This window comes from Pseudopipra pipra, chromosome 20 (genome assembly GCF_036250125.1).
Source record: "Pseudopipra pipra isolate bDixPip1 chromosome 20, bDixPip1.hap1, whole genome shotgun sequence".
Taxonomy (NCBI): domain Eukaryota; kingdom Metazoa; phylum Chordata; class Aves; order Passeriformes; family Pipridae; genus Pseudopipra; species Pseudopipra pipra.
In genome coordinates this window covers 4,332,825-4,351,589 of record NC_087568.1, presented here as the reverse complement: position 1 = coordinate 4,351,589, position 18,765 = coordinate 4,332,825, and the positions used below count along the sequence as shown (strand labels likewise).

Below are 18,765 nucleotides of genomic sequence, written 5' to 3'. Positions count from 1 at the left end.
CTGTGCAATGAAAACCTGGGTCAGGGGGGAATAACCACCGAATCCTTTTGTGAAAGCAAAGCTTTTCAGCCCTCATTGACATCTTCTCCTTTCAAACAAAGTCATGTTCCCACCCATCCAGAGAGATTCAAGCATGGGATGGAGGTCAAGGGGAAGACCTTGCTCTTTGATTTATTTTGCTCAGCATTGGAGGGGTTTTTTCCTTGGTTTTTCACTCATTGGGATGTTTTGCATTTGTTGGTGGCTGCAGACTGAGCACTGTTCACTCTCAGCCATGGATTGAGACCCCAGGCAGAACAGCTCTGTCCCAAAATCACATCCCACCTGAGTTTCTCAGAGAGTAACAGCAGAGTTCCAGCCTGTAGACAAATATGTTGAAGATAACCCTACATAATCTTCAACTGAGTCAGCCAAAAGGTATCTCCAACCCCAAAAATCAATGCTAACACACAAATTTCAGCTTGTAAAGCCAGTTATTTAAAGGGTAAAAGCTGGCTTGGTATCTTCACTGTAAGACACACCTTTCCATATGTGCATTTAGGACTGTTGCAAGTAAACATCTCACTCGGCCTGGGAGGGAACAGTAAGGCAAATTGGTGCTCTTGTATCCATGTGTACTCCTAAGTACAGCTCTGAGCATCTGATAAATCTTCTAAAGTGCATGTTTACAATGGATTTTATTCTTTTTACTGTTCTACACATACGAGCCCTTGGAGCAAAATAACAGATCCTCTGACACTTAGAAGAGGCCACTGCCTCATTGGCTGCCCACGGTGAAATAATTTATATTGTTATTTCCTCACCCAAATTACAAGGATTGTAAAGAAGCTTTGGAAATTCAGAGTAATCAGTGCCTTGGCAGCACAGATCCTGCAGCTGCCACATGGGTGGAAGACCCACTGTTGCAGCTGAGAGTTTTGCCAGCCCAAAGACTACAAAAAAAAAATTGGTCCCTGAGTGTTCTCTACCAATTTTTCTCTTGTTATTTTCTTCAGTGGTTAATGGAAAGTGAGGACAAGTGGAGATCATTTGGAAATGATCTTTTGGGCCTCTCCATGGGTTTATTGCCAGGACCTATTTAGAGGACCATAAAGCTGTAAGGGGTGTATAACTTTATAGTCTACAAGCTTCTTAGGAAAATGAAGAGCCTTTAGACTCACACCCAGCATGTTTTGCAGTCTCTCTCTCTCCTCACAAACACACCCACACACGTGTGTGCGGGGACTTCAGAGCCGCTAATTGAATTCACCCCTGTGAAAAACGTTAACAAATTGTAAGTGACCTTTTATACAAATTTCAAAGTCAAGAATTCACCGCTAACTGCACATCCCTCTTCTGCCATTCACCCTTATGCAAAACCCACAAACAATTAAAAGAAATAATGAAGAGCCCAGCGGCCCTCTTTCCTAATTAGCTGCATGAGGCAGTGCTGGGGAGTGTGGCTAAGTGCTTCAATTACCTCGGCCCTCCTCGCAGCCCTTGTTAGAGGAGACAGGTCCACCGGCCAAAGGGGAACAATTAAGGCGAGGCAGAGCCAGGCAGTTTGCAGGGGGATGCCGGGGCCGTGCCGGCTCTCGAACGAGGGCCAGAGCTGTAATCACACCCCAGCTTCCTGCTGGGCTACACGGAGACAAATTAATGGGAGATAGATGGCTACCTCCAGCCCATCAGTAACCAGGGAGGAAGGGAGACAATATAGCAGGACAAGGGAGCCGTAAGCAGAATCTTCCTGTGCTCTCAACCCCCTTTCAGGGCAGAGGGAGCTGAGCACTAATGTCTCACTGCTGCCTGCTTTGGGGGTACCCAAGGCCCCGAGCAGAGTCACAGACCCCCCAGCTTGTGCTTTATTTGCTGAAGAAAATATGGAATATCTGAAGATAATGTGTCCAAGAGATGCTGGACACCAAACTGCTTCCCAACAAGAAACTAGTTAGACTTGATCTTGGAGGTCTTTTCCAACCCTAATGATTCCACAAGAAACGACCCTTTGCTGGTGGGAACTTCTTCTGCTGGCCTGTCCAGGAGCCACGGGGAGATCTCTGTAGAGACACAGCTATCACGGGACAAACCCTCCCCTGCATGAGGTACACTAGAAAGGAATACAAAGGTGGTGCCCCTGCAACTGCCTCTCCTGAGGACTGAAGACCCCAAAGACACATCCTGGCTGTGCAGCAAAAGCACGTTTTAGATGGAAGGACACCAGCAAGGACTAAACCCCCCTGAAACGTCATTAACCTTTCAAGAAAGGGTTAAAGTTTCGGGAAAGGTAGTGGTGCGGCAACACGGTTTTAACATCAGGACTGCAGACAAATTCCATTCTGTGATTTATCTGTTGCATAAGCACCTTTGCAGGGCCAGATCCTGCTGCCTCTAAGCTGCCGCTGCAATCGGAGCAGCGTTTTCGGCACAGCCCAAACAGCTGCGCGGCCGCCGGGGAGCCGCTGCCTGTGCACATCGTCCTCTGCTCCCTGCCCCGCTCCCCGCCCGAGCACGTCCAGACCAGCAGCGGGAAAAGTGCTGCGGGAGCTGCCTGCCCTGGCCGGAGAGCCACCCGGAACATCCACGGGCTGGAGCTGGCACTGAAATATTTACAAGCCCCTCTGCTTCTGAATTACACAAGAAGAAAGCAATCACAAGTCGAGTTTTTACCCTTTTACAACACAACTTAGCAATCAAATTGATTGCACCTTTCAAGGTGCTATAAACCTCCTTCCTGAGCAAAGTCCTTTGTATCCGCTTTTCCCAAGTACCTTTTTTTTTCCCGTATCAGTTGATATATAAACCTTTGAAAATAAGTTTGAGGGGAGACTGACAACCTTGAAACCTCAAGAGCAGCATGGCGTTGACGGGTGCTACTCCCTGAGCTGCGCATTATAGATAGATTTTAATTTCATTTTAACAAAATAGCTGTCTCCAGTGGAAGAAGCATCAAGAGCTAAATGAGGACCCGTCTTGAGCTGAATCACGCTGAACAGACCTCGGCACTGTCATTGATTTTCTGGGAAGAAAAAAAATGCCTCTGGCTACTAAACCAAATTAGTAGTCACTGATGACCAATTATTTTGCCCCACTGTGAACGGAGAGGCGTACTAAAATTCCAGTTTGTCAGACCCAAGGCTCTCTTCTCAAACACCTTTCAACAAGCGTGTACCAAAAATCCCTCAGATGGTTCTGACGCCTTCCTGTTTTCGGCAACTTCTCCTTCTCCAAAGTTTTAATGAGCTGCTGCTCCGAGGATGGCCTGCCAGAAACTGAGCCTTTCCCAGGGTGGTGGAGCACTATTTGGCATGGCACCAATCACAGCTGTCAGAATTTATACACACATACACAGAAAAGTGTCAGCCTAATGTTTGCAAATTATAATTACCATTTCTCTTGCATGTCCCTGGTGCCTTCATTTTAGATAAATCCCAGCTCTGAGGTATCAGCTGCAAAGCACTGAAGGCTCATATTGAATAGAATAGATTTAACTAGTTTGTAGCTCATTTAAGGCCTACACTGTTTTATTTTAATATTGTTAATACTTTATTATACTTTTTAACATTGTTTTCACAGTAAAATAGCCTATTAGGAGGCTGTAGCTTCTTTTCCAGGAGATTTCTGGCAGACTGGCATTCCACATTGTATAACCAAGTTAGCAGGTGCTTGTCATTTCAGTTGAAAATAGGTCTGTACCCTGACTCTTGAAAGTAAATTAGAGAGATTCTATTAAAGAGACAGGAACTGTTTCAGGGATAATAGTTTCGAAAATGTGCACAGATAAATTTTAAAATATTTAGGAAATGTCAACATTAGAAGTGGCTCCAACTATTTGACTATAAAAGGAAGCAGCTGAGGATTTTTTTTCCCTATAATTATAAATAATTTGTTACATCCTATCAGAACTTCTTTGCCTTTCCTTTCTGTGGCAGGGTGCTTGTGCCAAAACAAGGAGATCTGAGTTACTCTGGATGAGATGGATTTTAATCTGCAATAAGCATTTTCAGCAGATGCTTCCCCTGCTCTCCCCACAGTAAAATCCTCCCAGTTCAGAGTGACATCTGGGCAGGGTGACAAAAGGAAACGGAGCACACAAGCCCTTCATTCCTGTCCTTAAGTAACACTGAGGTGAGAGCACATTTTCCCAAAGGCCAAATAAGCTGCAAATAAGGGCTGTCACCGTGCCAAGTGTCACCAATATCGGGGCCAAACTCCCTGTCCACTCCTATGAGATCAGGGTTTGACCTACAAAGGAAAAGCTGCCTCACTGGAATTCCTCCAGTAACCTCAGTCAAAGTGTGTTACCTGATATCCCCTGTTCTTCCCCACTCTCTCAGTGTTTCTCTCAAAGGAGGCAGGAAAAGCCAGAGGAAGCCTCATGTCCTGCAGCCCCAGCAGAGCTCACGTGGATAACTGAGCACACGAGTCATTCCCGCCGATTTCCGAGGCAGTTCATGCGTGTGCCATTCCAGGCATGACTCTATACTTTGCTGGATCAGGACTTAAATGCGATTAATCACACGGCAGGGAAGGACCTCTGAAGAGCATCAACCCAAATGTGTCCTTTCAAGCATTTACTTACAAGCCAGCTGTGGACTAATCAGTCACCAACTGGCTGGTCCACTGGAGAAGGTAAAAGTCACCTCCATAGAGATGTGAAAACCCATTCAACTTCCACAAAAATCAATAATCAAGGACTACAAAGGCTCAGTGCTTTCCTGCATCCCTCCCTGCTACTCCTGCACACCAGGAAGGCTCCTGCCTTGGAGAGCAAAGGGGCAGGAGGAGAGAAGCTCATGTGCAATGCTCACCGTGTGTCAGGAATACCAAAATTTACACCACACAATGAGACTGGAGACCCCACACAGACAATAAGACACTTGACTGCAGGTTCACCACATCTTTTAACCTTTCTAAATATTTTGCCCAGCTCTGATCGGTGTGAAATGCCAAAATAGAAGGGAAGGAGGGGGAAGAAGAGGGGACAAAGGGTAAATGTCAGTGTCGCCTTTGGCACCGGGTGTCTCCAGATAACTGTCTGGAGCAGCAGAGCTGATTTGTAAGCAAAGGCTTGAAAAGCCCTGCAGCATGTGATCTATGAAACAGGAGGTCTGCAGAAGGATGTCTCCTCTGATATGAATGCCCCCTTGGGATGTATATTGCTGGATTGCACATCTAGTATCATTAGAAAACACGACCATAGATTAGGCTGTTTTGAAGCATGTGGTGTGCAATAATTAAGTAATAAAAGTCACCACAGGGGTGAAGGAACAAGAAACAGAAGAATTACTATTTGCATACGCGCTGCTGGTGCCCTCTGTGATCATCAAGGATTCTCCAGGCTGCTCAAAGCTGGCGGCTGTCGATTTTGGACCCACTCCTGCCAAGAGCCACAAAGCACCAGCTCACTCTGTGGCGCATGGGCTCTTCACAGAAAAAGACCTTCTGGTGGAGCTGGTGGCCCAGAAGTTATCCCAAATCCCCAGTGCCTTGCAGTTGGTCCGGACAGGCAGGGAAAGCACTGTCCCTGTTATGGGAGCTGCAGCTGAAGGCACTGCAGGCCACAGGTGGGAGCTCCACAGTCATCAGCTGCTGCTGAGATCAGCAAAGTCCCTCCTCAGCAAGGTGTGCAAGGACAAGGACCAATAAAACTTGAGATCGAGGTCCTCCATCACCTTCAAGTGTTTGCTTCTGGGGGAAAAGAAGAGCAGCAGGACCACGGCAATAACTGATACGCTGTCCTCAAGGCAGGAGTCCTGCTGCTGCCACTGCCAGCTCTGCCTCCCACACTGGCTGATGAAGTTAAAGTATCCTCACTTGCAAGGAGCAAGGCTCAACAATTTCAGGCTGCAGCTCTGCCACAAGCTGGTCAGGTTAATGCCAGCTCAGAGCAGCTGAATGGGACACTGGCCAATAAGCCACTGCCTTTTTTTCCTGTTTTTCTAGAAACATAGTCATCTGCAGCTCCTCTCCACTGCTGTCTTCCCCTTGCTCCCTGCACGCTCCCTGGAACCCTGTTTCAAGGGGCAAATATATCTGGTCTGTGCAGCTCAGGAACTAGCCCAGGGCTCAGCATTTCAGCTCTGCTTTCTGCTGCAGACACCTGACCATCTGCATTGGGTCCATTTTTATCCCTATTCAAATTGCTTAGGACAGCACTTACTCCTCTCACCCAATCCATCATTGCATCTGTTTGCAGCCTTTGGTGCAAACATGAGAGAGATTTTAATAGCAAAAGCAGTGTCATTTGAGCAAAACACACTTTGCACCCAGTGGTTCCTCCACTGGAGGGGATCCAGCCAGAGCTGCTCCTCTGAGCTCCAGAGTGGCAACACCAAAGCCCAGCCCAAGGTTGAGCTGAAGTCTGTGGTGCTCCATGGTCCTTCCAGCACACCAGGGTCTGGACAGGGCTGCTACAAAAGGCTGTGCAAAGATAGAAATTGTGCCCAGGTGTGTGCAGATGTGTTAACTGCAAATGAATGTGGGTTTGAGGTTTCTTGAGGAAGAAAAAGCCTTTCCCAGTGCAAGGCTTTATTCTTGTTCTCACCAGTAATACTTTCCAGGAGCAGAGATGTGAACCAGCACGGGGAGGTAAAGAGAGGCATTACCCCTGGAGATTATATTGTTGTCTTTTCAATGTTTTCCAGGCCTTCCACTCCCATTTATGACATCATCCAACACAGATACAAGGAGATGTGGATGGAGCGCCAGAGAGCCCGGACAAGAGTCCAGAAAATCGAAAAGAAAAAGGTGATAATACTGCAGCAATGCTTCCCCTTGCTGTGCACTGCACTGCTACTGGGCAGAACCCCTCACTGCCCTACCCCTCAATGGATGGGGAGGGCTCTCAGCTGGGAAAACATCCTCCCTGACTACTAAAAGGCTGATGAAGCCTAACAGAGGTGAGCATCCCATGCCAGGAGCCCCTTGAGCTGTCCTTTGGGCAGCATCAGCTCTGCTCAGGTTACCTGTGACAGTGGCCACAACAAGAGGACAGCCAGTAAATGTTGGAAGGACCAGCCCTGCCCCTGGCATAGTGTGGTTGATGGCAGCACCCACAGCAGTTGTTGGAGTATAACAGTGGGTTGTTAAACACACCAACATTGTAATATCATTTAAAAGCAGCCAATGACTGTTTTATTAGTTAATGGCTCAAAGAAGAGTCAAGCTAATATGGTAATGACCAATTTCAATGGGCTTACTGCCATCACAAACTATGTTTTATAGTTGAAATGCAGGAAAACAGTATCCTTAATTAGCAGTTCCTTTATGAATACACCAGCCTGGGATGTTGGAAAGTGCATCCCTACTTTATCTATTAATGACTGATGTTTTTAGTCCCTAAGTTTTCTCCACCAAGTTCCCAAAGCCTGCAGCCACCAATTACTGAGCTAAGCAACACAAACCTACATCCTAGACCACAGAGCAGACAGACTCCCCAGGGTTTCATGCAGTGGCCAAAACATTCACCAGGTACCTGCACTGGCTTGTGCTGGGCCTATCAAGCACTGTGAGCTGCAATTAATCAGAGAGCAACACACACCAGCAAACCCCACCATGGTGGGGGTGGTGGAAGTGGCTTTCCCAGCTGGTGGTGAGCCACTGCTGTAGCTCAGGGCACAGGGCTTCCTGCAGAAAGTGGCCATCTCCCTGGGATGCTGTATAAAGCAGGCACTGAGAGCTGACAGCTGCTCATGTTTTCCTCATCATTACATTTTAATACCAGTATCAGCTGCACAGGCCTGAAAAACTGCCCATATCGGGCACTTGTGGTCATCAGGCCAAAGTGACTTTTAGCCTTGTCCACCCCAGTGTCCCTGCACTGCATGACACCAGGCTGCTGCTGTGGCTGTGCAGCCCTTTGAGCTCGTCGTTGTTTCCCTTTGGTTTCAGCTGGACCAGGTGCGGGGCAATCGCACCACGTACCTGCGCACGCACCCGCCCCCCGTCAAGGAGGAGTCCTTCTGGCACCCAGCCCGCTTTGAGAAGGTATGGAACACTCTGACATCCCACCACAACCCACCCCCTGGCTAAACTCGGCTTTTCTGGGCTCTACAAGCACTTGGGTGAACTCAGGGACACCTTCTAGCCCACATGTCCCAATAACATCCTTAGGACACAATGAGGCTCTTAGCTCAGACCTCCCTGAGACCCAAACCTTAAAGTGGTCCCAAATGGGTTCAAACATCAGCCCCTTTTGGACTTTAGGGTGGGATTTTTTTGCCAGCCATAAGCCCTGGAAGAGAGGCAGCAGTTGTCCAGCTAACTTATTTTCTAACTTGTGTGCACTTTCGCTCACAATGAGATGAGGAGCATCTTTTTGTGTATCACTGTTAGAACAGGGGTGGCCTTTGTTCTCTGCTGGTGTCCCCACAATGGCCCTACACAAACAGGACAGTCACACCTGCATTTTGGTACCCTGACATTTCATCAGCTCTCACCACAACTAATTCAAACCACACCAGACATTTCAGGAGGCTTTCCCACCCAAGAATTAAAGCTTTCCAGAAAGCTGCACTCTTGATACCTCTCTAAACTGCCTGATTGACAATATTTATCCTGAGACTAAGCAAAGGGTCTGGCCAGGTTGTAGATGTGCATGACACTTCCTTTAATTGATCCAAATAAGAGCCAAGGTGAAGGTTTCTTGTTCCAGCACTGGGATCTAAACACCTCCCTGAATTCATCTGTACAACCTGCTGTGCTCTGGGGTGCTTGTTTGAGTTCTGTTACCTTTATCTGTGGTGTAAATTACAGGGAAACTCCAAGTGAAGAGCTGGGGGCATTTTAGGGAGGAAGGGGAAAGAGCTGGGCAAGTGGAATGGAAAGGAGACACCAGAAAATGAAAGCACTGAAACCCTGCAGGGAGTTTACGTGGCCAAAATCATACCTGGCATTGACAGATACCACTGCAAAGAGCCTCTGAGCTCCCCACCCCAGCCCTTGTTCTGATGGGGTTATTTTTTTGCCACGCTGCCGATTTTTAACCGCGGTTTAAAACAACCAAGAAGCCTTGTGACTTCCTGAAGCTGATTTACTCGTACAAGTTGGGGAGTTTTGCCCAAGAAATGTGTTTTGCAGCACCTTGATGTATTCCTCTTCTGTCCTGTCTCAGACTGTCCGATTAGCATATGTCAGTAATCATTTATCCCCACTGCCTGTCAGCTCAGAGCTGCTGCTGCGGCGAGTGTCAGCGAGAGAACATGACCGATCGCTGTTAAACAGATTGTGGAAGTCACACGAGATACTGGGGCAAGCCTCCTCTTTAGAGCTCCTCTCACCCCAGACCTTTCCATCACTGTTCATTTTTCAGCCTGTGTTCTGCTTCGTGCTTTGCCTTTTGTTTCATCCATGGCTGTGGTTGGGTTCCTCCCCCAGCCACAGTTCTCAAACCTTGGAGTCTTTTCTTCTTTGTGCTTTTCTCCTTCCTCTCCTCTTCCCTGCCTTCACAGGAGCAGCATCCAGAGAGGAGGGACAGCTCATTTTGCACAGCCTCTGCAGATTTCTGTATTCCTCCTTTCTCATTACATTAACCTGGAAGGTTTGCCTTTCTCCAGCTGCAGATCTAAACAGGCACAGCCCACGGGAGAACTTGGATCAGGGAATTTGTTACTCACTTGACTTTCAGTGCATGGTTTCCTCCATGGAAAAATAACTTCATACATCCATAAATGCTTCCCCATATAAAAGCAGCAACAACCAAGAGAAAGTTGATTCTCAAAGACACTTGATGGCCACTGAACAGTTATTTAACTACCACTGTAAAGGTGGATTCTACAAAGGTGGTAGAATGGTCTTGAAAGCAGGCTGGCCTAACCCTTCAACCAAACCCAGGGACTCCAGAAGTCAGTGTCAGTCCCTTCTTTACAAAGGTGACAATAAACCAAAACACTGTCTTTAATCCATCTAACACCCTCATCCTACTGTGCAAAAAAAGTATGAAAAGCAACCACAAAAATATCACTTTACAGAAAGCTTGTTAGCAGACTCCATCTGCATATTATCTCCTACCAGCCTTCAGTGACATTGTCCTGCTCTGGCCAGTACAGAAAACTCTCATGACCTGGGAAATACTCCATACCCTGGACAAGAATATTCAGAGACTCCATTGCCCTGAGCACAGCCCCACTTTGAACTTTATTTCCATGTGACCTGAGGCTGGTGTGAGCTGCAGGAGTGTGATGTTCTCAAGCCACTTGTCCTTTCTTGTCACACTCACCCCATCATCTGGTGTCATGCCTTTAAGTCTGGCCTGCTCTGGGCCTGAGGGGAGCAATGCAGAGCACCCAGCTACCGAGGTGGTTTATAACCCAAAACAGGCAGCAGCAGGAAGGTGAGACTTTGTTCCTTTGGACCCATAAAAATCAACAAGGAAGATTTTTCTACTCCCATCCTGACCCCTTACAAAGAGCTGCAGAAACTGGGCATGGATGTCACTACTGGCTCTTAAACTGGACTTTCCATTCAGTCCCTCCAAGACTCTTTCCTGGCACCTTGCTAGAGCTTACCCAGGAAGTGGAAGAGAACAAAACAAAGGAGCTTTTCCCTCCCCACTAATTGCCTCTGCTTGCTCCCTGCGTTGCCAGAGCTGCATGGCATTACATAGCCATTCAGTCAGTAAAGTACAGACAAATTGACTATATTTTCATTTGGATTTAGGTTTCAGCCCCACTGCTTTAGAATAATGGCCCACACTATTAAGCTAACCGGGTGGTTCACAGGCTCTCCCACACTGGGTGATCGCTCCTGTTCCGCTCTGAAGGACCAACCCGTGGTCCCCTGGGCCCCCCAGCTCACCAAGACAGACAGGTCACAGGGAGCCAGTCATCTCCTGACGGGCAGTTCATTAGGGAAAGTATTGTAGTGGGGTTTTTTAAATTATTTTTTTATATTGTTTTAACAAAACCAAACAAATTAACTCCTTACTACCCTCAGCAAGATGCTTCTACTGCCCTTCTCTTCCTCAGTCATCCCCCAAAGCAAACAGCCTCTGCCTTGCTCTGCCTGCAGTGACATGATTCCTGGGCTCAGGTTTTGCCAACATGGCTGGGACTGTGCACCAAAACTTAATTTATTTGTAGATGAGGGACTACATTCCCTAGGGACTGTACTCTTGGGCATCCAGCATGGACATAAATCATAGAATGGGTTGGGTTGGAAGGGACCTCAAAGATCATCTCGTTTCTACTCCTCTGCCATGGGCAGGGACACCTTCCACTAGACCAGGTTGTTCAGAGCCCCTTCCAACCTGGCCTTGGACACTTCCAGGGATGGGGCAGCCACACTTCCAGGGATGGAACACCTGTGCCAGGGCCTCACCACCCTCAGAGTGAACAATTTTTTCCTAATATCTAATCTAAACCTACTCTTTCAATTTGAAACCATTTCCCCTTGTCCTGTCACTACATCTCCTGTAAACAGTCTTTCCCCATCTTTCCTGTAAGTCCCCTCACTGGTACTGGAAGGCTGCAATGAGGTCAGCCCAAAGCCTTCTCTTTCCTAGGCTGAACAATCCCAATTCTCTCAGCCTTAAATACTCCTGTTCCCCATATTCATGGGATGTGTCCCATCCCTGTGTCACTCCTCACTTGCTGGCTCAGGCAGAACAGTGTCCTTGGTGTCAAACAAACTCTGGAAAGGATGTTGCTGCCAAAATGCAGCATCCCCACAGCCATGGCTGTACCAGCATGGGGTGAGGCTCCAGTTACCTCCATCTGCACGTTTGATGGTCACTGCCTGTACTGGGTCTGGCTGAGATGGAATTCATTTCCCCAGAGCAGCTTTGCCTGGGAAGGGGAGTGATCGAGGGGCTGGGTGGGCACTTGGTGTCCAGCCAAGGTCAACCCACTACACTACCCAAACCAGTAGGGCAGTGCTGGCCACTCTGTGATAGATTTCCAGGGTTCTGTCAAGTCAATCCAGAAGGATTCAGGTACCAACACCTCCCACAGCAACGCTGTAGGACAGAACCCACCCGTGTGCCAAAACACCTCCGTGCACCATGTCAGACACACCAGGGCTTCCCCTTTGCTCATTAGAGAATTCCAGCTTGCACAGACACTGAGGTGGCTCGTTTCCTTGACCAAACAGGGGGGAGGGAAGAAAAATGCAGCAACTTTGGACAACGCTTTTGTCACCAGCACTGCCTCCCCGAGCAGATGAAACGCGCGGCGCTGGGTGCGCGCTATGAATAAGCGATAAGCCATTGACGAGCAAGTGTTCGGGTACCTTGGCAAAAGACTTAATTTGCAACCTGGCACAAAATCAAAGGCTCTGTCAGCGGCTGAGCGGCTCTCCCGCATCTGCCTTCGCGTTACCTGGGAAAGCTCTGTCAGGTAAATTTCCACTGAAAGTAATTAGAGGAATCCCCACTGTATAAACTTTGCGGCAAAAAATTCTGGGCTCCGGAATTTGATTCTCACCGGGGATCCGATACCTGCTCGGAGCCTGATCCTTCCTCAGAATTAACAGTGGAGGTTTAACACGTACACACAGAAGTGTTCCACATTTTTTTTTAATGCCTTACCTCTATTTTTGTCTACAGAGCTGAACTGACAAGCACAGCTCATGTAATCGTGCAGCTGTTGTCAGAAAAGCCATAGATTCTGGTTAAATAACCTGGGCTTGATGCACACAGCACAGGGTGGGCTGGCTGTTCAGGTACAGCATTGGTCCTCCTGGCTTTGAGGGCAGAAAAACTTCCTGGACTTTGATTATTATTGTAACTTTTCTCCTGGGGCCTAAGTAGTGCTTAAAAAAATAAAGCAATGAGTTCGTTCCACCATAGTACCAGATCAAACCTCCCTTTGGCTGGAATTTTGGCTGACCAAAAAAAATTAAAATCAGTGTCACCAGATGGCTGTTCAGTGGCACAGGTGACAAGAGTTGGTGGGTCCCAGCCCTGCAGTGACAATCCAAACCAGCATCACTGGCTTGCAGCAGGCACAATGCAGAAAGAGCACAACACCCTTCAGGGTTCCAAATGGGCAGCAGAGACTCAGGCCTGACTATGATCCCTGCACATCTCCTCTGGGACCAGAGCAGAGGTGTCACCTCCCACACTGCAGCCATTCCAGGACTAACTGCAGGCTCTGGGCCCCTCTTGCCATCACTACGTTTCCTTGCACATTCTGGAGGTTTCCTTAGTTTGCCTGATAGCTGAAGCTTCCAGCAATAAAACTGCTCAAATCACAGCAAAGCATCTTCATGGTTCAGCCCTGGACACTCATCCTCTCCCTTCCACCCTGTGCTGCCCTCTGCTATAGAACAGTTCAGGGTTTGAAGGGACCTTTAAGGGACATCTGGTACAACCCCCCTGCAGCGAGCAGGGTCATCTTCAATAGATCATGTTTCTCAGAGCCTCATCCAGCCTGACCTTGAATGCTTCCAGGGCATCCACCACCTCTCTGGGCAACCTGTGCCAATATTTCAACACTCTCAGTGCAAAAAAAAAAAAAAAAAAAAGAAAAACCAAAAAAACCCCAAACAGAATCACGCTTCTTATATCTCACCTAAATCGACCCTCTCAGTTAAAACCATTACCTGCCTTGCTCAGCCCTTTCTTGTGTCTCCCTCTGCCATTTTCATCCCCTGATTGACACAACCAAACACCACCCTCCTTGTGCAGCCTTACAGCCTGGACCCTCTCCAGGGCAGGCTCCACCTACATCCAAGCCCCAGCATCCAAAGGCAGCACAAGGAAAACGCTTGGCAACCAGTTCCCATTGCTGTAATACAGATATTCCACTGTGAAGGAACAGATTTTGGGTGCTCACAGCTTCATGGCTTGTAGCAAAGTAAAACCACACACACCGTGTTGGGTTACAGGTGAGCACCTACCATTGCTTTCAGTGCTACCTACTTCCTACACAAATCCACAGAACCACTTCTGAAATGGATTTGGGATTTCGTTTGTGGACCTGTTCTGACTTCTGCAGAGATGCTATTTATCAACAGACAACTTTAAGTAAAACTCTTGCCTGGTACGAGAAGGGTCAGGATGCAGATCTCAAGCACATGAGGTGAAAGCTGCCAGCTCTGGTCTGACCTAAAACACCAGGGGCACATGCCAGGTTACAGCTCTAGTGGGTTAATTCTCCTTTCCTCATACTACTGCCCAAACCAAGTGACCAGTGAACTCCAGCAAATATCTGTGGACATTATTTTCAGGAAGAAAAGAAGAAAAAATCCCAGATCTCCATGGGACTTTAAAATACGGCAGCCAAAAATTGCTGAGCACTGTTTGAAACCTTCTCGGCCTTGAAGCAAATAAGGATCATTTAGCCCAAGCTCCCTTCCCCTCTGTTCTTAGAAAGGTGGGGAGAGAAAAATCAACCCCATTCATTAAGCCAGTTAAGCGTGCCAGTGGCAGGAAAAGCCACAGTATTTGTAACCCTAATAATCCAACGCTCACCTCTGAGCACAGCTCATCTTGGACAGAATAACGTCTGTTTTAAAAGTACCTGCCTCTCTCTAACTTGTCATGGCATTTGTTGACAACCCTATTGAAAGCCGCTCTCGATGCGGCTGTGAAGGATCTTTCAGCACCTCTTTCTCTTTCCTAGACAGTTTTTGAAAGGGAGGGGAGGAAAAGAAAAAAGCCATCAATACAGGGGGAAAAAGGCATCAGCAGCCAACATCGGCTGATGAAGCGCCTCACCTGGGCCCCCAGCACACCGCCTCCAATTAAATCAAAATGGTTTGTTTTTAATGGTCTTTTACACTGACAAGTGGGCTATCATTCCAGGCCTAGAGAGCTGTCAGGGAGCCGAGGCAAATCCTCCGTTGATAATGCCCAATGCTTCCAATTAGGAGCCGAGGCCGCTCCTGGCGCACTAACGATTCCCCAGCCTCCCCCAAGGCCCCTTCGGCGTTGGCTGTTTCGTCTTCCCTCTTCCTCCGCCGCAAATTACTGACACAAAACGGAGGCGCCCCGGTGCCTCCTCACCACGCCGGGCCCCGGCCCTGTTGGATTTAATGAGGCGATGGAAGTTTTCGCGGATCTTTCGCTAAATTCTTTTCTTGTTTGACAGCTGCTTGAGTGTTGACCTTATAAAAGATTTAGTGTTTCTCATTATTTTCTGTCAAGCTTTACAAGTGATAGCTTCACGGGAAAAATCATTTGCATCCCGATGCGCGCGGTTTTTTTGTCTGGGCAAGGGGGATGCTCGGCGCGGTGTGCACGCCCTGAACACCCTACTCCCCCCTCTGCATTGTTTATTTTACTCCTTCCTCCCCCCTCCCTGGAAAAAAAAAAAAAATCTACAGATTTGTGTTGTTTTGGGGAAAAAAAAAAAACAACAACAAAAAAAACCCACAACAAACCAACAACCAAACCCACAAACAGGATAAGACTTTAAAGGCCCAGGATTTGTTAGACTCCTGTAAATTGAGGGAGGTTTTGAAAAAAGAATAGGGATTGGTTTCCCGTAAAGAGAGCTCAGCAAAGTGTTTTGTCACCCGCTAAAAGGATTCGATCAAATGGATGATGGAAAAACCAGGCTGAGCCCCGGCGCAGCTTTGGTGTTAAAGTGAAAAATCGTGCGAGGCTGGGGAGCTGCCTGTGAGCAGGTGGGCAGAGCCAGGCAGGTGCTGGGAGAGGAGCAGGTAAAGCTGCATCTCACTGCAGCCCAGTGTGGATCCCTCCAGGGCAGGGGGACAGCCTGGTACTGCTTCTAACTTGCTTCAGCCCCTTTCGTGGGTTCTTCCTCAACAGCTCCTAGGAGTCATCACAGTCCATTAAATCCTATTAACTAAAACTCCTCCCACATGAGCTGAGCTTACTGAGCACCCAAGGGTGCTCACAGTGCCCAGCACCTACAGCACACACACCCCAGCACCAACTTCAACATGGACAAGCCCAACACCCACAAAACCCTGGTCATTCTCTGGGGTTTGCTGCCATCAGGGGAGCTCTGCCTTCCCACTGCACCAACTCAGCATGTCTCCATCTCATATGCGATTTCTGAGCCCTCCATTGACATACCTGCTTTAATTTATCCTCCATAACTAAGAAACCCAAATTAAAATACCCCCCAAATACATACTTAGGTTTTAGGAGTGGTATTTTTTGTTGCACCTCTAATTCTTTGAATCAAACACAGATATGACATCCCAGCTCCCAGGGTCCTGCAGGTTTTCATTTGTCAGTAACAAATGCAATGAGCAGCAGCAAAAACATTGCTCTTCATCAGCAGCTAAAGCCCATTGCAGCTCCATCATCTGCAAGGAAAACCACCCAGCTTTTACCTACGAACTATATTCCTGTCCTGCTACAGCCAATGCTCCAAATCCATGATTCAGACAAAATCCTGACATAACAATCCACTACCACATCAGAGTAATGGCAAAAATCATCAGGAAGTACCCTTGGGTTCATCATTTAAAATATGAATTAGAAGAATCCGAGATGAGGATTCATCACTGGCATTGACTTCTCAAGACCAGTCTCTGTCATAATAAGACCTTTGACCCAGGGACACCCTTATCTGGGCTCTAATTACTGGCCTTCATTATGAGAGGGTTTCTCATTTTTTAAAATAGCACCTGTCCCTGTCCTACACCTGGTGCTTCCCACTCACTCATGCTGAGGGCAGGAGCTGGAATCCCTCACAACTTTGTCAAGGCTCTGCTAATTTTAATCACTGCCAGTTGTGGCTCAGTGTGACATTTCTCACCCCGTAGCTTTGTACCAAGTTTAGAGTGAATAAACTGCTGTTTCCTTTCCTGTGGCTTCAACCCAGTCCCAGGCAGAAACTTCTCTCTGCCCAGTTCCCAGCACTGGTGGGTAAGGGAGCACAACAGAAAGGCAGAGGCACATCCCAGAGAAGCAGCTCAACTGTCCTTACTTGTGAGCACTGGATTTTTCCAACAATCCCAGCTCTGAGGGGAAAAATGTGTGCATCTTTAATGGGAGGTTGGAGTTGGAACAGCCAGGGATTGTCCCTGCCAGCTCCCTGGGGCTACCCACCTCCTTTAGCAGCCCTTGGTTCTGCCTCCCCCACCTTTCCCTCCCAGAGAGGGGTTATGTCACTGCTGCTACTTGTGAGAAAGCAAAAACATCCAGAAACAGCTGTCTGAAGTTAGGCACTCAAACGCATATTTAAGTACCTGAACGCCTTCCTCCAGAGAGGGGGAATAGCTAAATACGCTTTGTTTGTCTTGATTAATGAGATCACTCGCGAGCTTTTCAGGGCAAAGACTGCTCTGTATTTTTACATATGCAAAACCTGACACCCAGCCAGCCTGAGCAGGGTGGGGGAAGCGGGAGGCAGCTCAGCACATCCACACGAGGCAGATATATGGCACAGGGAATTGGGCTGGGGCAGGTAAAGCCCGTGGCCCCCATGGCAAACCCACTCCCTGTAGGAAGACACATCTCAGTAGCTGCATCTCCCGTGGAGGGGTGCTGTGTGTGAGCCCCACTGCTCACACCAAACGGCCCTGGGACCTTTCTCCCCCAAATTGCTTCCCCTTTGTTTGTTGTCATGGGCATTTTTCACCCTCTCCCCACCTCGAAGGTGATTCCTGGGGAGATGCTGCTTCTGTGTTTGTCAGCCAGATCCTGATCCCAACGGTGTCTTCCCTGAGAGCTCTGAGCCCACCCTGCCCCCTCAGTGAAGGACACAAGTCCTGTGTTATAGAAAACAAGTCATATTTATTTCAGGGTCCACCTTAGGGCACTGCCAGCCTTTGAAAGTGTCAGACAACAAACACACCACAGTAAGACCGCAGAGTTTTGTTACTAGAGCAGGATAAGAACCTGCTGAAGTCAATCAGAAAACTACTCCTCATTTTAAACAGGTTAAGTGTTTAACTTGAGCTGGAGCAACGTTTTCCAATCAGACAAAACCCCTCGTGCAATCCGCAGTCTCTTCCCTGTCTGTGCTACAACCTACTTTCCGTGGCTGACTGCTGGCTGTAACCAATCCTCTCTCTGCTCCTTCCCTCACAGGCTGAGCCTCATCTCAGTACTTTTCCAGACCCTGAAGCTCGTGAAAAGGCACTCAGTGCCTCCCATTGAGAAGTGCCTGCCAGAGGTGCTGCCCTTCCCCAGAGCACCCACCCATCACAGACCGTGCTGGGCACTGCCCTGTGACCCCACACAGACTTTCTCTCAGGTTTTACAGAGTTATGCTAATGCAGATACAGCCAAATAAAGCACAAGTATAGCAGGAATGATTCTGTCTCAGCCTATTCATTGCTTCATGTCAAGGGCACAGCACCTTAGTCTGAACACCACTGTTCTCATCGTGCCCAGGTTACCCCAGGAGCAGGGCAGTGTTCAACCAGCACAGCCCCACAGGGAAAGCAGGACAGTCTCCTTCTCTGCTGGTTCTGAACAATTACATTAAATGCAGTCGATATCAAATCTAGAATATCTCATACTCCATCAGTCCTCCTCATTTCTTTGCCAAATCACTGCCTGATGCAGCAAAGCCCTTGCCTGTGTGAAGGAATCCAAACACCTGCTTTAACCACTCTGCCAAGCTGAGGCCTCACCACAGAGAAAAGCCTCCACTTGAAGGTGACTCCAGCCAGCTCCACACTCACCCTCCAAGAGCTGCTGGTGTCTCATGTCCCTCTGGGCTGAGCCTCTTCAAGCACTTGCTGAACAAACTCAAACTCCAATAACAACTCGACATCACAGCACTCAAACCCCAGCTTGGTCACCCACAGGTGACAGCAGAGGCTCAGTTACCAGCACATCTGGAATCCATCTCCTCCCAACAGAGCATTTCACCTCAAGGCAACACCACTTGGTAATAAGAGTGATTACTTTATCTG

General features: G+C 48.1%; 1 protein-coding gene across 1 annotated transcript in view; it reads left to right on the top strand.

Moving 5' to 3' along the window:
• Nucleotides 1-18,156, top strand: part of CFAP77 (cilia and flagella associated protein 77) — a 60,255-nt gene extending 42,099 nt beyond the window's left edge. The window contains exons 4-6 of the mRNA XM_064676844.1: nt 6,627-6,729; nt 7,873-7,968; nt 17,933-18,156. Coding sequence (XP_064532914.1) covers nt 6,627-6,729; nt 7,873-7,968; nt 17,933-18,001 — 268 coding nt within the window. The 3' untranslated portion in view covers nt 18,002-18,156. The remainder of the gene's footprint in view (nt 1-6,626; nt 6,730-7,872; nt 7,969-17,932) is intronic.
• Nucleotides 18,157-18,765: the final 609 nt, after the last annotated feature.